The sequence below is a fragment of the Panulirus ornatus genome, chromosome 43 (genome assembly GCF_036320965.1).
Source record: "Panulirus ornatus isolate Po-2019 chromosome 43, ASM3632096v1, whole genome shotgun sequence".
NCBI lineage: Eukaryota > Metazoa > Arthropoda > Malacostraca > Decapoda > Palinuridae > Panulirus > Panulirus ornatus.
In genome coordinates, this window is record NC_092266.1 from 17,937,257 (window position 1) to 17,955,898 (window position 18,642).

The 18,642-nt window shown below is 42.9% G+C and overlaps 2 protein-coding genes across 2 annotated transcripts in view; one reads left to right on the top strand and one right to left on the bottom strand.

Moving 5' to 3' along the window:
• LOC139762350 (phenoloxidase-activating factor 2-like) overlaps nucleotides 1-4,676 on the top strand; it is a 38,673-nt gene extending 33,997 nt beyond the window's left edge. Inside the window, exons 4-5 of the mRNA XM_071687100.1 lie at nucleotides 738-903; nucleotides 3,373-4,676. Of these exons, the coding sequence (XP_071543201.1) occupies nucleotides 738-903; nucleotides 3,373-4,155 (949 nt within the window). The 3' untranslated portion in view covers nucleotides 4,156-4,676. The remainder of the gene's footprint in view (nucleotides 1-737; nucleotides 904-3,372) is intronic.
• A 5,977-nt stretch (nucleotides 4,677-10,653) lies between these two features.
• Nucleotides 10,654-17,128, bottom strand: LOC139762351 (phenoloxidase-activating factor 2-like). The gene is made up of 4 exons (XM_071687101.1): nucleotides 17,021-17,128; nucleotides 14,069-14,261; nucleotides 13,726-13,885; nucleotides 10,654-11,821 (listed from the first exon to the last, which is right to left on the bottom strand). The coding sequence occupies exons 2-4, from the start codon at nucleotides 14,221-14,223 to the stop codon at nucleotides 11,057-11,059; spliced, it is 1,080 nt and encodes a 359-aa protein (XP_071543202.1). The 5' UTR covers nucleotides 14,224-14,261; nucleotides 17,021-17,128; the 3' UTR covers nucleotides 10,654-11,056.
• Between the last annotated feature and the right edge of the window lie 1,514 nt (nucleotides 17,129-18,642).

Sequence of the window (18,642 nt, forward strand, 5' to 3'; positions counted from 1 at the left end):
GGTGGGGGAGGGGGCGAAGGTTCTGGAAGCATTGAAGAATGTGTGGAAGGCAAGAACGTTATCTCGGAGAGCAAAAATGGGCATGTTGAAAGGAATAGTGTTTCCAACAATGTTATATGGTTGAGACATGGGCTGTAGATAGGGTTGTGTGGAGGAGGGTGTATTTGTTGAAAATGAGATGTTTGAGGACAATATGTGACGTGAGGTGGTTTGATCGAGTAAGTAGTGAAAGAGTAAGAGAGATGTTTGGTAATCGAAAGAGTGTGGTTGAGAGAGCAGAAGAGGGTGTATTGAAATGGTTTGGTCACATGAAGAGAATGAGTGAGGAAAGATTGACAAAGAGGATATATGTGTCAGAGGTGGAGGGAACGAGGAGAAGTGGGAGACCAAATTGGAGGTGGAAGGATGGAGTGAAAAAGATTTTGAGCGATCGGGGCCTGAACATACAGGAGGGTGAAAGGCGTGCAAGGAATAGAGTGAATTGGACCGATGTGGTATATTGGGGTCGACATGCTGTCAGTGGATGGAACTAGGGCATGTGAAGCGACATGGAAAGTTTTGTGGGGCCTGGATGTTGAAAGAGAGCTGTGATTTCGATGCATTACACATGAGAGCTAGAGACTGTGTGTGTGTGTGTGTGTGTGTGTGTGTGTGTGTGTGTGTGAAACAACAATTTCAAATGTTAATCATTTCTACGAGAATTTGAGCAAATGTTCGTTTTCTATTTTTTGGGTCAGGTTTGGAGGTAACGATGAAAAACAGAGAACATCTTCCGAATGCCCAAGGCTTTTGGACGTGTGTTGCAAGGCAGCCGAGACTACCCCACCCCCGCTGCCCGCTTACCAGCCGAAATGCGGGCGGCGCAACCTGCAAGGAGTCCACGCTCGCGTCCTCAACTTCAAGGTGAACAGATATTATATATTGAAAAGTTGACAGGTCAAATAGTGATTAGTTTTGATTAAGGTAGGAGTTGATGTATGCTTGCATGACCCCGTCTCTTAGCCTAAATATATATATATATATATATATATATATATATATATATATATATATATATATATATATATAATATTACGTTGATCGCTGTTTCCTGCGTCAGCGAAGTAGCGCCAGGAACATGAAGAAAGGCTGCATGCGATCACATGTCTGTGGCTAAGAGCACCCACCCTGTCATCTTCCTTATATCATACATACTGTTTACTTCCTTCCACCCTACTGGTACAGATCTCTCTACAGGTGAGCACTTGATTAACATCTCAATAGGCCTGTCTAAGGTTTATGAACATTATTTGAGATTAAATGTCGATATACCGCTTGGTACTTATCCTTCTACACCCTTCCTCCAGCCAGGCCACTCCAGTTGGCCACTGCTGCTGCTAACCCTGCCCATCCCAGACCATCAATAACCCTGCCCATCCCAGACCATCACTAACCCTGCCCATCCCACAGATCATCACTAATCTTGACCATACCACTGACTTTCACTAACCTTGCCCATCCCACAGACCATCACTAACCCTTCCCATCCCACAGACCATCACTAACCTTGCTCATCCCACTGACCACCACTAACCCTGCCCATCCCACTGACACATCACTAACCCCGCCCATCCCACAGACTAGCACTAACCCTGCCCATCTCTGACCACCACTAACCATACCCTGGTCGCTTTGACTGTCATGTGTAATGCACGTAAACCCACAGCTACTGAGAATACTCTTGTGGCTGCATCTGTTGATGGAATCTGCATTTCGATGAAAATAGGTATTTTTTATTTCTATTGGTGACTTGTCTGTCATGACACCAATCATGAGTACGTAGCATGTTATATCAGTCCCTAGTATCTCTCTCATAAGCCTTAGCAAGATGAGAGAGTGATATCTGCACTAGAATGGTCACGTGTGTTAAACATGTCCCATGTCAGTTTCATTAAGCACCATGAAGTTTGGACTAGTCAGTAAATGGCCGTCCAGACCCGTAATTACCGTCAGCAGTTCGTGGTACACAAGTGGATTCTAAGCTCGAGTATTTCTCTTGGACTACCCTTTTCTTTAACGGCTTTTGTAAGCTGCAAATGTAATTTATTGTATTTGTATTTTTTTATTTATTTTTTTTTTTTTTTGGCGGGGAGAGTCTAAAGTTGTTTTGGGGTTTGAAAGTTTGAAAGTTCCACGAACAGCTTTCACATTCCCGTCTTGCCATTCACGATATAAGAATGTGCCTTGCGTATTGTCAGCACCAAACGTTCAAATAGTCGTCCACGCCAGACATGCATGTTTACCTTGTTTTGTGTAGAGTCAAGGTACAGTCACGCAGGGTCTCGTCAAACTGATGAGAGGCACACCTCTTGGGGATTTCCGTCATCTTGTGTGTGATGTGTTGTGCGACGCCTTAACAACATTTCACTTTCTAAAGTTTGTTCCTTCAACATGTCATCATTTTATGATGAGATGCAACATTTTGCTTGAGACTTGACACAACTCGACAGTATGGGAGGAAACTAAGCTGCGGCCTTTGCTTCTTCCTTTATTCCCCCCCCCCCCCTATTTTTTTTTTCTTCCTTCTGTGGTTATGTATTATATACGCGTATAAAGACGAAGAACAAGTAATACAACGCCTTTCATAAATGTAAGGGTATGTAGGTTTGGAAATGCCAGTTAAGTGTGAAAACAAACACTGGGGATGTTACGACTGCAGACATCTTCCCTGCATGTCTTGATAGTCTAGGAAAACCTGGTTGTAACATTAAAGGGGGTTGGAGGAGGAGCTTGCGTTCAAGATGACGACGTGCTTGATAGTAGGATGACTAGTGATAGTTGATATGTTATTGCCAACTTACGCTCCGCCAAGAAATGACCCATGTCCTGAGCATACTGGTTTGCAGGTCCACAACTCATTCCACTATGCATTAATGATGTTTACAGGGGCTTATTGTGCATATACTTTAAACGTGTTGTGGCTTGGCAGACGTCAAATAGAGTCTTTGCCTAGAGGTTACCAAGTCCGTTTATTAAAGTGTCTTCATCACTGGGTCTACCATCTCATGGTGGTGTTGCCGATGTGAGGATGTTCAGTTAATAAACACAAGCAAACAGTTTTTATCTGACTGTCAAGTCTTATAAGGATAGTATCTACATAGCTACTTCATCCTTGTTCTTGTTCGCATACTATTGTGACACTAGCATTTCGATATCATCTCGCATCCGCGAAATTTGATATTACTTGCATAACACTAATGTAAGTTTATACTTGTCTTCATGTGTATGGAAATTTGGTTATTCAGATGACATAATTAGAATGATTAAGTTTATCAGTCCTAAGTATACACTTTATTTCTTCTTATGCTCTTTCACTGGCTTTCATATGTACAGAATAATCAAGCCCAATTCGGTGAATTCCCATGGATGACGGCCGTGCTGAGGGAAGAAACTGTGGCTGGGAATTTGACGAACGTGTATGTGTGTGGAGGTTCTCTGATCCATCCGTCCGTAGTGCTGACGGCCGCCCACTGTGTCGCCTCTTATGACGCTTCCATACTCAAGGTTCGTCTGGGAGAGTGGGACACGCAGCGTGCCTTCGAACTGTTGCCTCATCAAGACCGTAAAGTCAGCACAAAGGTAATCCACGAAAACTTTCAGTCCGGCGGTCTTCACAATGACTTCGCCCTCTTGATTCTGGATACCCCTGCTGATCTTGCGCCCAACGTGGACACCGTCTGTCTCCCAAAACAACTCAGTGATTTCCTTAGTAACGAGTGCTGGGCGACAGGCTGGGGCAAGGACAAGTTCGGCTCAGAAGGAGTATTCCAGAATGTACTGAAGAAGGTTCGGCTCAGTACTTGGAATCATAACAACTGTGAAACAGCTTTGAAGGGAAGTTTTCTTGGCCCTGATTTTGTCTTGCACACGTCCTTCATTTGTGCTGGAGGTAAAGCCAATGTGGACACCTGCGAGGGCGACGGTGGGTCCCCTCTAGTATGTGAAATTCCCGGTAACGAATACGTCCAAGCTGGCATAGTGGCATGGGGCATTGGCTGCGGACAGGCTGGCGTCCCAGGAGTATATGCTAATGTACCTTACGCCTTGGACTGGATCAAGACGAAAGCAGATGAGCAACTAAGACTTATTGGTCGCTACACACCAGATTACTGGTAATCTTATACACAGTTCCGCAGGTTTCACTGGAGTAAGATTGAGATTGTTAATTTATTTGTTTCATTGGTTTTATGTATAATGAAGTCTTACCATCCCCAGTCAAGTGAATTTCCTGTTACTGATGAAGGTGGAGATTATTTTATTTTTCTCTTTAAAGTCTGGTTCTTCACCCTCTTTCTCTTATTTTTGGGATTTGTGAAGCAATTCCAAATGTGTTTAACACTAAGGGCGTGGATGGCCTGAAGGTGTTCAAGATTTTCTGTTGGTGGTTATAACTTGACGTTGACTGCCCAGGTAACCCCAGCAGTCGATACGCTTAAAGCCCCAAATATACAACCAAGCAACGGTGTTTAAGACATCTGGCAAGATAAACGGAATGTAACGGTATCAGGAAGGGATCTTGCTGTCAGGAAGACTCCTGGACTCTGTTAGGATCCGGTCTTGGTCTTAATATGCTAGTAATCCGATCCGCGTGCAACATCCATTTATCAAAATTTATGTAAATAAATTTCAGAATGCAAGGAGAATGTCATTTATCCCACCAACTGTTTGCATGTTTCAGAAAATTTCCTTGTAAGGAATTTCAAAGTCCTGTTGGTAGTCTTGTGATGTTTCAGTATCTACGATATAATGTGACTGTTTCATTTCTTTTTCTTATATTGAAAACTTAGAGGGACACAGTAGGGATAACATAGTGACATAGGGATGTCAAACGAATGTGACACAGCAAACCCATCTGGTGCACGTGTAAACATGGATATATTTGAAAGGAGTTAGACATTATATATCTGTCACAGAATGACGGTTATTAAGCGAAAGAACAATGTGTTTAGGTGGTGAAGCTTATCTTTCTGAAGGTAGGAGATACAGCCATCTTGTATTTTAACTTTCTAAAAGAGGAAACAAGGAGGAATCATGCGGGGAGCGCTCATCCTCCTCGAAGGCTCAGATTGGGGTGTCAATGTGTGTGAATGTAACGGATGAGATAAAGGAGAGATAAGTAGTATGTTTGAGGAAAGGAACCTGGATGTTTTGGCTAAGTGAAACGAAGCTTAAGGGTAAAGGGGAAGAGTGTTTTGGGAATGTTTGAGGAGTAAAGTCAAGGGTTGGTGAGAGGCCAAGAGCAAAGGAAGGAGTAGCACTACTGAAACAGTTGTTGTGGGAGTATGTGATATAGAGTGTAAGAAAGTAAACTATATTAATATGGGTGAAACTGAAAGTGGATGGAGAGAGAGGGGTGATTATTGGTGCCAATGCACCTGGTCATGAGAAGAAAGGTCATGAAAGGCATCATCACAATCACAAATAGCCTCGTTAAGGTCCAGTTGTCTGTTGCTGTTTGAATTCCCATATCTTCCTTTGTGTTTACTTCACAAAGTAGGGCTTTAAAGACAAAATACAATTAAACATACATGACATATTAGCACAAAAGAAGAAAAAAAAAGCTCGAAAAACGTATAAAAATTTTTTATTTTTTTTTTTACAATTCAAGTTGGAAGGACGTCTGATTTAATAACTACAAGACCATTGTAATTTCATGTATCCCTTTTTTCTTTCTCAACGAGGAGTCGGCAGCAGAAGAGTGCCTGAAACCTCTACTTTGAGAATCATTCGAATTGTTTGTTAACTTTATCTGGTCTCTTGGATCTGCGATTTTGATCGTAAAATTCCCCGCTATAATTTACCTTTGGGCCATTCTCCTCTACAACCCTCGACCTCCCTTCTCTTCTCTCTCTCTCTGATTCATTGGCGAACAGTTCAGATCAGCAACACCATGAGATATTTTACATATGAAATTAAGAGACTGCTCACCTGCTGTCACAATCTCACCATATTAAATTCTTGATCATATCGAGCTTTTCGCGCTTTCGTCTGATATCTATATAAAAAAAACTTTACATCGAATGTCTGCGCCATGTCTTTACTGTAATTTCAGCGGATTATAAAGTGAAAACAGAATATGGTAGAAGACATCACAAGCTTTGAAGAAAACAGGCCAGACACCGCTGTTGAATAGGTCATTAGACTCCCAGGTCACACCAGCACTGACATCTTACCTAAGCAACGCGAGATCATGACCTAACTGGTGATGCGTTGCGCGGGAACTGACGACCCTCGCGGAGCTCTGTCCGTTTACAGACTGAGCCATGAAGAAGTAGTTCCATTCCCGGTGTAAATTAGAACTCCCCCATGACTTCACGTCTTTATGGTAAACGTAAATTACGTTTGCGTAATGCATCATCATTCGTTATAACGTCAAGGCTTAATTAAGACTTCTTAGGATTTGTTTCTTGGTCATTCGCTGCCTGTATACGCGCAGCTGTGTCTCGGAGGAGGTGAGCGGTGTTCTAGAAAGAGTATGCTACTTCACCTGTTTCGTTTGAATATGGAAATCATGCAAATATCAGGCAAAAATACAAAAGAAAAAAAGATTCAGGGATTTAATTGAATGATTTGAAAATTTAGCATTTGCCCGACTAACTTAGCCATTTACTAAAATGAGTTGAAAATTTGATTTAATTATATGCCTGATTTCAGGATTTGCTGGGAACACACACACACACACACACACACACACACATTATATATATATATATATATATATATATATATATATATATATATATATATATATATATCCCCAGATGTGAATATTACACGAAAATGCACTTGGGAACTTATTGTGTTTCATTCCCCGTGGACTCGTAGGAATATATATATATATATATATATATATATATATATATATATATATATATATATATATATATATATATATATATTTATATATAGTGTGTGTGTGAGGTGAAGTGGTTTGATTGAGTAATGAAAGGGTACGAGAGATGTGTGTCAGAGGTGGAGGGAGGAGGGAAACCAGGTTGGGTATGAAAGGATTGAGTGAAAAAGATTCATAGCATATGACACCTGAACATGTAGGTGGGTGAAAGGCGTGGAAAGGATAGAGTGAATTGGAACAATATGATATTCTGGGGTCGACGTGTTGCCTGGACTGAACCGGGGCATGTGAAGCGTATCAGGTAAATCATGGAAAGGTCTGTGGGGTTTGGTTGTGGATAGGCAGCTGTGGTTTCAGTGCATTAAACATAACAGATAAAACATGGTTGTGGGCAGATGTGGCCTTTCTTCGTCTGTTGACGGACGGACGAGATAACCTCTCATACCGAGGCTCATGACCGTCCTCATGTCATAACCCTCATTCTTCCTCGTATCCTCCGAATGCGAGGGCTAACATCAGGTGTTAAGGATGCAGGCCGTCCTATGACATCCGTATGGATAGCTAGGCAAGTCGGTATCTCGGGGAAGGAGGCAGCAGATGGTCTTGCCAAGACCGGTTGTAACAAGGCCTCACCTGACTTCATTGTTCCTCGAACACTTCAGCGACTGAGGACCCAGAATCGCCGCAAGCAGAGAGAAGCTTGAGGAGCAGTCAATCCCCTGGACTCCCCGCCCACATGGTACGATATCCTCCGTCAACTCCCGGACCTCTCGTATGTCTATGGGAAAGGGACGTGATTGCTGCCCGTATCATCATCGGGCACGACTTTGCTTTGGAGATTGGCATCCCCGCCTCCCGCAAGCAACGCGCTTGTGCATTATGCAGAAGACCTGACAGCCGCACCCTTGTCCACAACCTTCTAAGATGTCCCCACACACAACGGTTCCGTGACGTCTGCTGGAGGACCACCACTCCACGACCCCCATCTGACGATGATCCCACCGATACTGACCAGATATTATGTACACAACATTGATGATGTGTTGAAGGAATGTCCTTCCTTCCTTAGGCTTTAGTAAGCCCAATTGTTATATTTATTCGTGACACTTGCCAGGTGCTTCTGGTAGTATATGTACAGGGGTACCTTGTGGTAGCACTAGGATCCCGTTCCTGAATCAAGGAATAAAGTATCAAAACTGAATTGAATTCTTCCATGATCATCCCATGAAGTGGGATTGTATTGGATCTTGTTTCACTGTAAGTAGTGAGTGTTCGGCCGCCAATCATTTTGTTGAGGGCACAATTTTGTGTAGTTTGGAGCGTCATTTTATTTGCTTTTTGTTTGGACGAAAGACCAGACAGGTGAGCTGTAGTTTACAGTGGAGTGGATGAATTGGTTGTAGAGGAAGGAATCTTCATGTCCAAATCTTGCACCAGTTCTGAGGACATTTAGTTTGTGTGCTGCTTTTTTGTTTATATTAATGGAAGTGAATGTCAGGTGTGTTTCGTAAGTGACACCTAAGAAAGGTTAGCGTATTATCCTTTGGGAGCATCGTCCATTTAAGGTAAATGGAGATTGTGAGCTGGTTACATGTCTAGTTGGGGTTTAAAAGAGTGAGCGAAGATTTCTGCAAAGATGCAGACATTCTGTGAAGGTGAGTTATTTTTCCAGTTGTGTAGTGTATGTCTGATGTTGCTTCTGTGTTGTCACGGAGTTGTGTTGTGATTATGAGGTCGTTGACCTGGGGAAGGACGTCCCGTTGTACTGTTGTATGCTAGTAACATATGCTGCCCGGTATTGAAATGATCTTCAGCTTGTCGGCAAATCGTATTTTACGGAAGGAAAATTAAGTCGAAATCATCCAAAAAACAGATAATTGATATAAAAAAAAAAGGCTGAGCGAGTTTTTTCAGAGAGAGAGAGAGAGAGAGAGAGAGAGAGAGAGAGAGCTTGTTCTATCAAGGTGACCCTGTCATGTTGCCCGGTCCTACCCGGAGCAGTTGTGGTGAACCTGGTGGGGTTCATACTGGTAATGGTGGTGGTGATGAACATGGTGCTCAGGCAGTTATGAACATGGTGGGGGGGGGGTGTATGTTGTGCTGGTGGAGGGGGTGAGCATGGTGGAGATGATCGTGTTGGTGGTAGTGTTGTTCAAGATGGTGGGGGTTGACGTGCGCGGTGGTGGTGGTGAACTTGTTGGGAGTGGTGGACGTACGTGGTGTTGGTGCAAGCAGTCAGTAGTGGTAAACATGGAGGGGGTTAGGAACATCACTGGAATGGTGAACATGGAGGTGGTCATGAACACCATTGTGGTGGTGAACATGGAGGGGTGTTATGAACACCACGGTGTTGGTGAACATGGTACTGAACAGTAGACCGCCGATCATGATGGTAGTATACTTAAATCTAACAATGTTTGTTCTCCCAAGCTTGGAGTAAACAAACTGTTCTGAGGAGGGTGGCCGTACGAGCCCACACCACACAGTGGGACCTAGGGTTACGTGGCAGGGTGGAAGACTGGCTGGCAGCAGCGTCAGGACAACCTCACTACGTCGCCGTTTCTCTAACAAAAGGGGAAGCGTTTTAGACTCGAGTCTCATGATCAGGTTAGCTGAGTTTCATACACTATTAATGTTTTGTATCGACTGTTTATTAAATACTGGTATTGATAAATGTTTTATGGGTTACAAGTGATGTCTGGCTGGCTGGGGACGTGACTCCCTTTCCTCCATCTGCTTAAGTTAGCTCAACTCCACTCGGTAGATAGCGTAGGGAGGTTAAAGTGGAGAAATAGAAGGTAGATGTAGAGTGTGTAAGGTAATATGGTGGTGTAACAAGAGTATGAATGCAGTTGTTCTCATCGGTCGTAGTAATTATCACATGAGTATGCATGCAGTGGTTCTCATTGGCCTTTGTGTATAACAGAGGAGTATGCAGTGGTTCTGAGGGGGTTTAGTAAGTAAGAGTACACTGGCCCCAGTTAATAACAGAATAGTAGTTTTCATTGACCCTGGTGAAGAACAGAAGAATATACGGTGGTTCTCATTGTACCCATAGCATAACAGAGGAGTATAAAGTGATTCCCACTGTCTCCTGTGTATAACAAATCTTTCGCGTCAATTGATGCTGTGGTTTTCTACCACTAACGTCCATATCATTGACGCGTGTAGGAATAGGGAGCACTGCTAGGCCAGGACCCCTGTGATATTCGGCTCGACGTATGCACATACGGAGTGCAGCAGTTACCATTCATTTTAAGAAGGATGGAGTTTATTCCCCGTATGACGAATGAACTATGGAGAAATGTGAAGGGGGTCACATTCACTTGTTTAACACCGTTAGTAACATTAGTACACATTTGATTTTATATTAATATCTCGTTTACGTCAACAGATTTTGTGTTTACATAGTGTTCTTTCTGCCGTAGTTAACCTACAGATCCGGACAACGACCGGAACTTAAGGGTCTGGATAAAGGTTAGGTCATCATATTCAATGGTTGTAACGTCGTGCTCAAGGGGGATTAAACAATGTGCGTGTCAGACCCTGCTTATGCACAGTAGGGTTCTCACCTGCCTGTTGCTTGTTATCACGAATAATTTATTGTCATTTTCGTGTATTTCATCAGGAATAATGATGCAACAAATACGTTAGAATGTATCTCTAAGATAGAGGTTATTACACGAGTAATTGTTGCACTTTGCACAAAATACTGTTCACAGGATAATGTCCCGAAGGAAAAGTGCGGAATGAATAATAGATTTCCATTTAGAATTTATTATTATAAATATTCGACATATTGATACAGTAGTGGAATACATTCCAGCTGGGTCAGGGAGTTTACTGTAACGACGATTGGAAACCAGGATAGTTGTTAGGCATGCTTGATAGATGCTCCTATATTACCCGTCCCCTTTACTGCCTCAGGCCAGATTATGTATGTCTAACTCCCAATAACCAGAGACTGTTGGGTAGAGAACTCGACTCTTAAGAGGCAGTAAAATACTCTCCACTTGACCAGTCACAAGATATCCACTGACTAAGGACGGTCGACCAGATTTCATTATACATAAAACCAATGAAACAGAAATAAATGAACAAGACCTCAGATATACTGCTGTTAAAACCTGAGGAATTATGTTAGCATTACCAGTAACCTGGTGTTTAGCGACCAATGTGTCTTAGTTCCTCATCTACTTTCGTCTTAATCCAGTCCACGGCATAAGGTACATTGGCGTATACTCCTGGGATACCATCCTCTCCACAGCCAATGCCCCATGCCACTATGCCAGCTTGGATGTAATCGTTATTAGGAAGTTTACATACTAAGGGTGAACCACCGTCGCCCTGGCACGTGTCCACACCGGGTTCGCCTCCAGCACAAAGGAAGGACGCGTCCAGAATAAAGTCTCCGCCAAGTTTGGTTTTTCTTAAAGCTTGCTGACATGCGCCATGTTCCCAAGTTCTAGGATTAATTTCCTTCAGCACGTTCTGGAATACTCCTTCCTTGCCGAACTTGTCTTTGCCCCAGCCTGTCGCCCAGCAGTCGTTGATATTGTAGTTTGGAGCCGTTTCAGGAAGACAGATGGTATCCACGTTGGGCACAAGATCAGCAGGTTCATCCAGGATCAAGAGGGCAAAGTCATTGTGGAGATTGTCGCTTATAAACTGCTCATGGATTACCACTTTGGTGACGCCTCGGTCCTGGTGAGGGTAGAGTTCGTAGGTGCGTTGTGTGTCCCACTCTCCCAGACGAATCTTGAGAATATTAGCGTTGTGTGAGGCGACACAGTGGGCGGCCGTCAGCACTATGGAAGGATGGATCAGCGAACCACCACAGACGTACAAGTTGACTGCCTTTTCGGCCACAATTTCTTCCCTCAGCACGGCCGCCATCCACGGGAATTCACCAAACTGGGCTTGATTTTCCTGTATTCATAGATGTAAAAAAGTTAGACAAAGATGAGAAATATACTTCATGTAAACGTATTCGATTGGTATACAGTATTAGCAATTACCTAAAAAGCGGTACAATAGGAAAGTTCTCAAATGGATGATGTGAATAGTTACCTGTTTATGCTCTTACAAGGAGTGACTTACATACTTGGGGACCCATCTTAAACATCTATCCTACAACCTCTTGATATTATGTATTCTTTCTTCAGTCATCACCTCATCATTCATTTTTTTAATCCATTTAACACTTAAACTATGAGCATACATTTTCATATTTTTGTTGAGTTTTTACCTCATTTCGTATAATGTCCTCTGGTTGTTTTATCCGTCCATTTCTTGACGGAAAGTTCGCAGTCTTCGTCATCAACTTGTTGTAAACTCTTAAAAGATGTGGTTATCCTAACTCACTTTTGTGCCTTCTAAGGAGGGCTTATATAAGGACTCTTATTCTTTTGTTTAAGGACTCTTATCCTTTGCCTGTAACCCAGCTGTTTTGAGTCTGATACTTTCTGTGTTGCTCTCCTCCTAACCTTCTTTGGCTTTTTTTTTTTATATTTCTTTATTTTCGTGGTGAGTAAACTTGAGAAGCGTGTTTTAGTTTAGTGATGTGTTGGATGATAACAGATGGCATGAACGTGAATGCAGTCCCAGTGTTCGCTTACAGGTCTTTGGTATACTAAAGCTATTCTCGTAACATGGGACTCTGGCGACGCGTTAGGGACGATATCAGCCCCCAAGTCTCCCTGATTCACAGAATCCTGCAACATATTTCCTGATGGGTGATCATCGCACTAAGGCCATGTTTCCATAAAACGTATCCTTATTACGTGACATTGCTTAATTTGAGCTGCATCATCTGCGTATCAGACCAACGTTGGAGTCTGAAAGTTCCCCTGTGGATTGATACACACACACACACACACGCACACGCACACACACATACTTGGTCGCTGTTTCCCCCGTTAGCAAGATAACGCCAGGAACAAACGAAGACAAGGCCACATCCGCTCGCATCCATTTTCTCGCTGTCATGTGTAATACACCAAAAACCTTTCTATGGTTTACTTCGGACGTTCCACATGACCTGGTTCAGTCCATTGGCAGCTCGTCGACTCCAGTATACCACATCGTTCCAGTTTACTCTATCTTGTGCACGTCTTTCACCGTACTGCATGTTCATACTCCGATTGCTTAAAATAATTTTCACTCCATCCTTCCATCTCCAGTTTCGCCTCCTTGTTCCCTCCACTTTTGACAAATATATACTATTATTATACTTAATTGCTGTTTCCCGCGTCAGCAAGGTAGCGCCAGGAAACAGACGAAGAATGGTCCATCCACTCATATATATATATATATATATATATATATATATATATATATATATATATATATATATATATATATATATGTGTGTGTGTGTGTGTGTGTGTGTGTACATTGAGATGTATAGGTTTGTATATTTGCGTGTGTGGACGTGTATGTATATACATGTGTATGGGGGTGGGTTGGGCCATTTCTTTCATCTGTTTCCTTGCGCTACCTCGCAAACGCGGGAGACAGCGACAAAGCAAAATATATATATATATATATATATATATATATATATATATATATATATATATATATATATATATATATATACACACGCCCATACACGCACATATACATACATATACATATCGACATATATACATACATACACATACACAGACATAAACATATATATACACGTACATATTCATACTTGCTCGCCTTCATCCATTTCTGGCGCCACCCCGCCCCACAGGAAACAGCAGTGTGCAGCCCTCCCCGTTATACACAGACAGAAACTATAATGACACTTGGTAAATGTTCAGTAAGTAATATGTATTAACCTTGAATCCCACATTCACGTCGATTCCATCTATGTTACGTCGCCCACATTTGGGTTCGTAAGGTGGCGGTGGAGGAGGGGTAGTTTCAGGTTTATTGCAGCACACGTCCAGGAGCTGTGGACATTCTGAGGTCGTTCGTGGGGCTTCACTGCCGCCGAACCTGATCGAAAAGAAGAAAAAAAAAGAATAACATTGTGAATTATTTAGTAGAAGAATAAAAGAAATAACATTGTGAATGATTAGTATGTAGGTATACGAGTTTGTCAGCTGAGAGAAGGTGTCCATCAGCGAGTACCTACAACGATATTTTGCCGCCTGTCATGGCTGTCGCGAAGACACGTACCTTATATCAATAAGTCCACTGCCATCGGTGATGATTTCACCCTCGGAGCAGAGGTAGTACGGCACACACTTGCCCAGTCCATTGTTGCATTCTTTAGAGGGTTCCTGAGCTGCGGCCACTGCCCACAACGTCACCGCTACGATCAACTTCCACATCCTGGTTGACACGATGAACTTGTAGCCACTACACACAGCTGCAAGACAGAGGAATGATGATAACAGCAAACCACTGGTTTCATCCGAGGTCGCCTGGAAAATAGAGAAGCTAGAAACATAGAGCTTAGTGTGGAGACACTGAGTCGGAAGGTTTTACTACAAGGGCACGAGTAATCAGCTGAGGAATTGAAGCGAGGTATCCACCTTCACTGACTTAAGTCGTGTTTATGGTGTTGCTTTCATGTGTTCCATAAGTCGGCGCCTATGTTAACAATCCTGCCTTCGGAAAAGTTCTTTCCTCTCATCCGAGGTCAAATGCTTATCCATGAGTCTGTATCCATCACTGCGAGTAACATTAGACCTTACTGGCTAGCGCTTAGGAGATTGTCGAAGCCTTTCATAATTTTGAGCACCTGTATCTTGACGGGTTTTTAAGGTTCTGTTTCTCGCTGGGAATCACCCCGGTAGCCACTCATTGTACTCTTTATGTGTGACAAAGTATTTTTTTGAAGTAAGGAAAGCAAAACGGATCAGTATTCAGTGTGAGGACACATCAGTGACATGCAATGAGAAAATCTTAGTTTCTAAGACGTGGATTCCATCGCTCTACATATGAAGCCCAAAAATTTGTTCAATTATTTCACTGCTTCTACGAATGGTTTTTTTGGTTTTAGGTCATCGGACATTATTACGCTTTATCCTCTATGTAATTCAGCATATTTTATACATAGCTTTTACTGGCAGTGTATAAGATTTTTCACATATCGATATTGATTGATATCTGTTTGAATCTTGCGAGCCCACTCATACTTGGTGATATCATAATAGATACCCAGTAAATTTTGTGTTTCACTCGAACGATGGCGTCTGAGACCGTGCTTGTATCGTTCATTTAACGATGACCCTGTGTCGCAAATGATGGCCAGCCTTGACTCGATTGGTGGTTTCCACCAATAATATATAGGGACTTATATTAGTACATTCATTTTTCTTTATACTGATGCTATCATCGGCAACCTTCCAGTTCTGTAGAACCTGAGCAGAACAGTATCAAGTGACTTACAGAAAAGTGCAATCAAGGGTTTTACTAGTCAATCTTTAGCTTCTCTTACTGTTCTCGTTTTGAAATTGTCAGGACCTGGGAAACCCCACCCCCACACTCCTTATATATATATATATATATATATATATATATATATATATATATATATATATATATATATATATATATATATATATATACATATATATATATATATATATATATATATATATATATATATATATATATATATATATATATATGATCTCGTAGTAAGTGCTAAAGAAGCCTTCAGCAGTGCTTACAACTGACTATACCACTGATGGCAGGAGCTTTGATCACAACACTCAGAGCAGCACCGTTATCACCCCGATATATTTGATGTTGGCCACACTAACGAATGATCAATAGAACTACATAACTGCGAAGTGGCAGAGCAGACCTCAAAGCAGGTTTTGGAAGTTGGGCAAGAGTAACAAGTGGCGTCCCGTAGGTGCTCAGTGCTGGGACCACTTCGAAATATTTATTTTTTTTTTTTGAATGTTCAGATTAATTTTCTGAAGGACTTTTAGTAATATCTAAATAATTTTGCAGTTGATGCCATGCTTGAGATACAGGGAACGACCGTCCAATACCGGAAAAACTTGGGTTAAGATCTGGATGTACTGCTTGGATGGGTCAAAGAAATAGGTGATGACCAGAAGGGGACACTATGACTGACTTATCACTTGAGAATCACATCTAAAAGATCGTGAGAGAGAGAGGCACACCTTCCTTGGTCGGCGCTGTACAAAGAACATCGACTAGGACACGTTGAGAGAGGTATTTACCACGTCCAGTTTCCCTATGGCAAAGATCGTATCCTTTGTTTGGTCTTTCCACCTGAAGAACATGCCTCTGCCGAAGAACATCCAGCCATATGCTGAAGCAATGGTGGCAGCATTACTACCAGTGATGAATAACGGGGGAGGAGGATTGAAGCCACTTGAATAATCCACACAGGAAGATAAAGAGGATCAGGAAACCATATGACCATGGGATGACTAAGGATCCTTCGTAACAGAAGATAAATACAAAACATGCAATGAGGTGTTATAAGTACAACGTGGACGGACATCAGGTGAATCAGGAAGAGCGTGTGGAATCGCGTCTTAGTCGCCGAGCTAAGTACAGGGAGGACGTGTGGAAAAAAGCTACCTGAAGAAGTTTTACCGAATGCTCAAGGAAATTGAAAGGCCTGTTTGATAAAAAGAACGCAACATGAAGTAATGGATTCCCAATAACTTAAAAGCTTCACCCATATACGAGGAAGCAGGAAAGTAAAGTAAAACAAAAAGCGTTGAACACACACACACACGAGTAAAAGGTCGTGATAAGTACACAGCAGGTACTTCCATTACAAACAGACTCTGGCGCACATATGCACTTGATGGCTGTCCTGAACGTAATGGCTGTCACCAGGTCAGGGCAAGGTTGAGTCTTCATTGTACGTCAAACGTTCAAAGTATATAGTACCAAGACTGGTGCTACTGTGGCTGTGTTGTCTTGTGCCGTGTTTCTGATGCCTTAACCCCAAGATCTGAGCCGTGTTTTCTGCCAGGCTTACGGTTCTCCTAACCTTCCCGTTGCGTCTTATAAGACACCGAAGCTACTGAGACCGATATGAATAAGTTCTTACAGCACAGACCTGTGTTTGAAATATGTTGCCGTATCTCCGTAACAGAGTAGATGGCTTAACAACAAATTGTACATTACCTCCTCCAACTGCAGTGTGGGACGGCGCTGTAAGTGTGCTTTTAATACACACTGAATCTCGGGAAAAATGACCGGATTCTTAGCTGCGCCTCGGTCTTTATAGCCGCCATTGGGGCCTCAGTATATTGTTGCCAGACACTCCTTGAAATTTCATCCTTCAAGTAAGCAGGCAGGATATTACGAGTGAGGGAGGAGAAAATTCACTGGTATTTTGATGACATGCGGATTAATGTCACAGTTGCACTAAAAAAAAACGAACTATATCAGAACTGCCATTATGGTCAATTCAAAGCCGTTGTAGGAGAGGTCTGTTGGCCATGGCCAATTGGTTGATATTTCTATGTCGAAGGGAATGGAGAACGACGGAGAGTTTCTTAACATTTTATTGTCCGGTGTAGCAAGGCAGAGTGTTGCCTTCTGTCCTGCCACAGTCTTCAGTCCTTACTGCGTGAGACTGTGTTCTTAACCATATTGTATAGTAACTAACCATGAGAGAGAGAGAGGGTGAAGGGGAGGTAGGGGGTCTGGAAGTAATGGTGGGGGAAGAGGTAGGGGGTCTGGGAGTGGTGGTGGAGGAGGAAGGGGTAGGGTTCTGGGGGTGATGGTGGAGGAGGAAGGGGTTGGGTTCTGGGTGTGGTGGAGGAGGAAGGGGTTGGGTTCTGGGAGTGGTGGTGGAGGAGGAAGGGGTTGGGTTCTGGGGGTGGTGGTGGAGGAGGAAGGGGTTGGGTTCTGGTAATGGTGGTGGGGAAGGGGTTGGGTTCTGGTAATGGTGGTGGGGAAGGGGTTGGGTTCTGGTAATGGTGGTGGGGAAGGGGTTGGGTTCTGGTAATGGTGGTTGGGGAAGGAAAGTGTGGTTCTAAGGACCACGGGCGAAGGTTTCGTATGCCGTGGTGTTCAGAAAACCCCACCACGTCACCACCACTGTTGGTGTCCCCAGTTCATGACGTCGTTAGAGTGGACTCTACACAGTGACATATATGTGGTGTCATAATGTCTCCCTAGTGTGGTGTCACACCTGTCACGAATATAGTGTCACACCTGTCACAACATAACGTCTGGAGACTGGAGTCACAACATTGTGTCATGTGTGTGGAGTCAAACCATAGTTTTACTGGTGGTGTCACCAGTGGTGTCACATCATAGTGTCACTAGTGGTGTCACATCATAGCGTCACTAGTGTGGTGTCATCAGTGTCACTAGTGTGGTGTCACATCATAGTGTCACTAGTGTGATGTCGCTACGTAGTGTCACTAGTGGTGTCACATCAGTGTCACTAGTGAGGTGTCATATCATAGTTTCACTGGTGAGGTGTCACATCATAGTATCACTGGTGAGGTGTCACATCATAGTGTCACTAGTGTGGTGTCACAACATCGTGTTCTAGTATGGTGTCACATCATAGTGTCACTAGTGAGGTGTCACATCATAGTGTCACTAGTGAGGTGTCATATAGTGTCACTAGTGAGGTGTCATATCATAGTGTCACTAGTGTGGTGTCACTACGTAGTGTCACTAGTGAGGTGTCACTAGTCTGGTGTCACTAGTGAGGTGTCACATCGTAGTATCACTAGTGAGGTGTTGTCATCGTGTCACTAGTGAGGTGTCACATCATAGTGTCACTA

What these genes read in the sequence shown, in the direction of transcription:
- LOC139762351 (XM_071687101.1), bottom strand. Translation starts at nt 14,223, where the DNA reads ATGTGGAAGTTGATCGTAGCGGTGACGTTGTGGGCAGTGGCCGCAGCT. An exon ending in AGTGGACTTATTGATATAAG is followed by an intron (nt 13,886 to 14,068) that starts GTACGTGTCTTC and finishes CTTTTCGATCAG; the next exon opens with GTTCGGCGGCAGTGAAGCCC. An exon ending in ACGTGAATGTGGGATTCAAG is followed by an intron (nt 11,822 to 13,725) that starts GTTAATACATAT and finishes CTATGAATACAG; the next exon opens with GAAAATCAAGCCCAGTTTGG.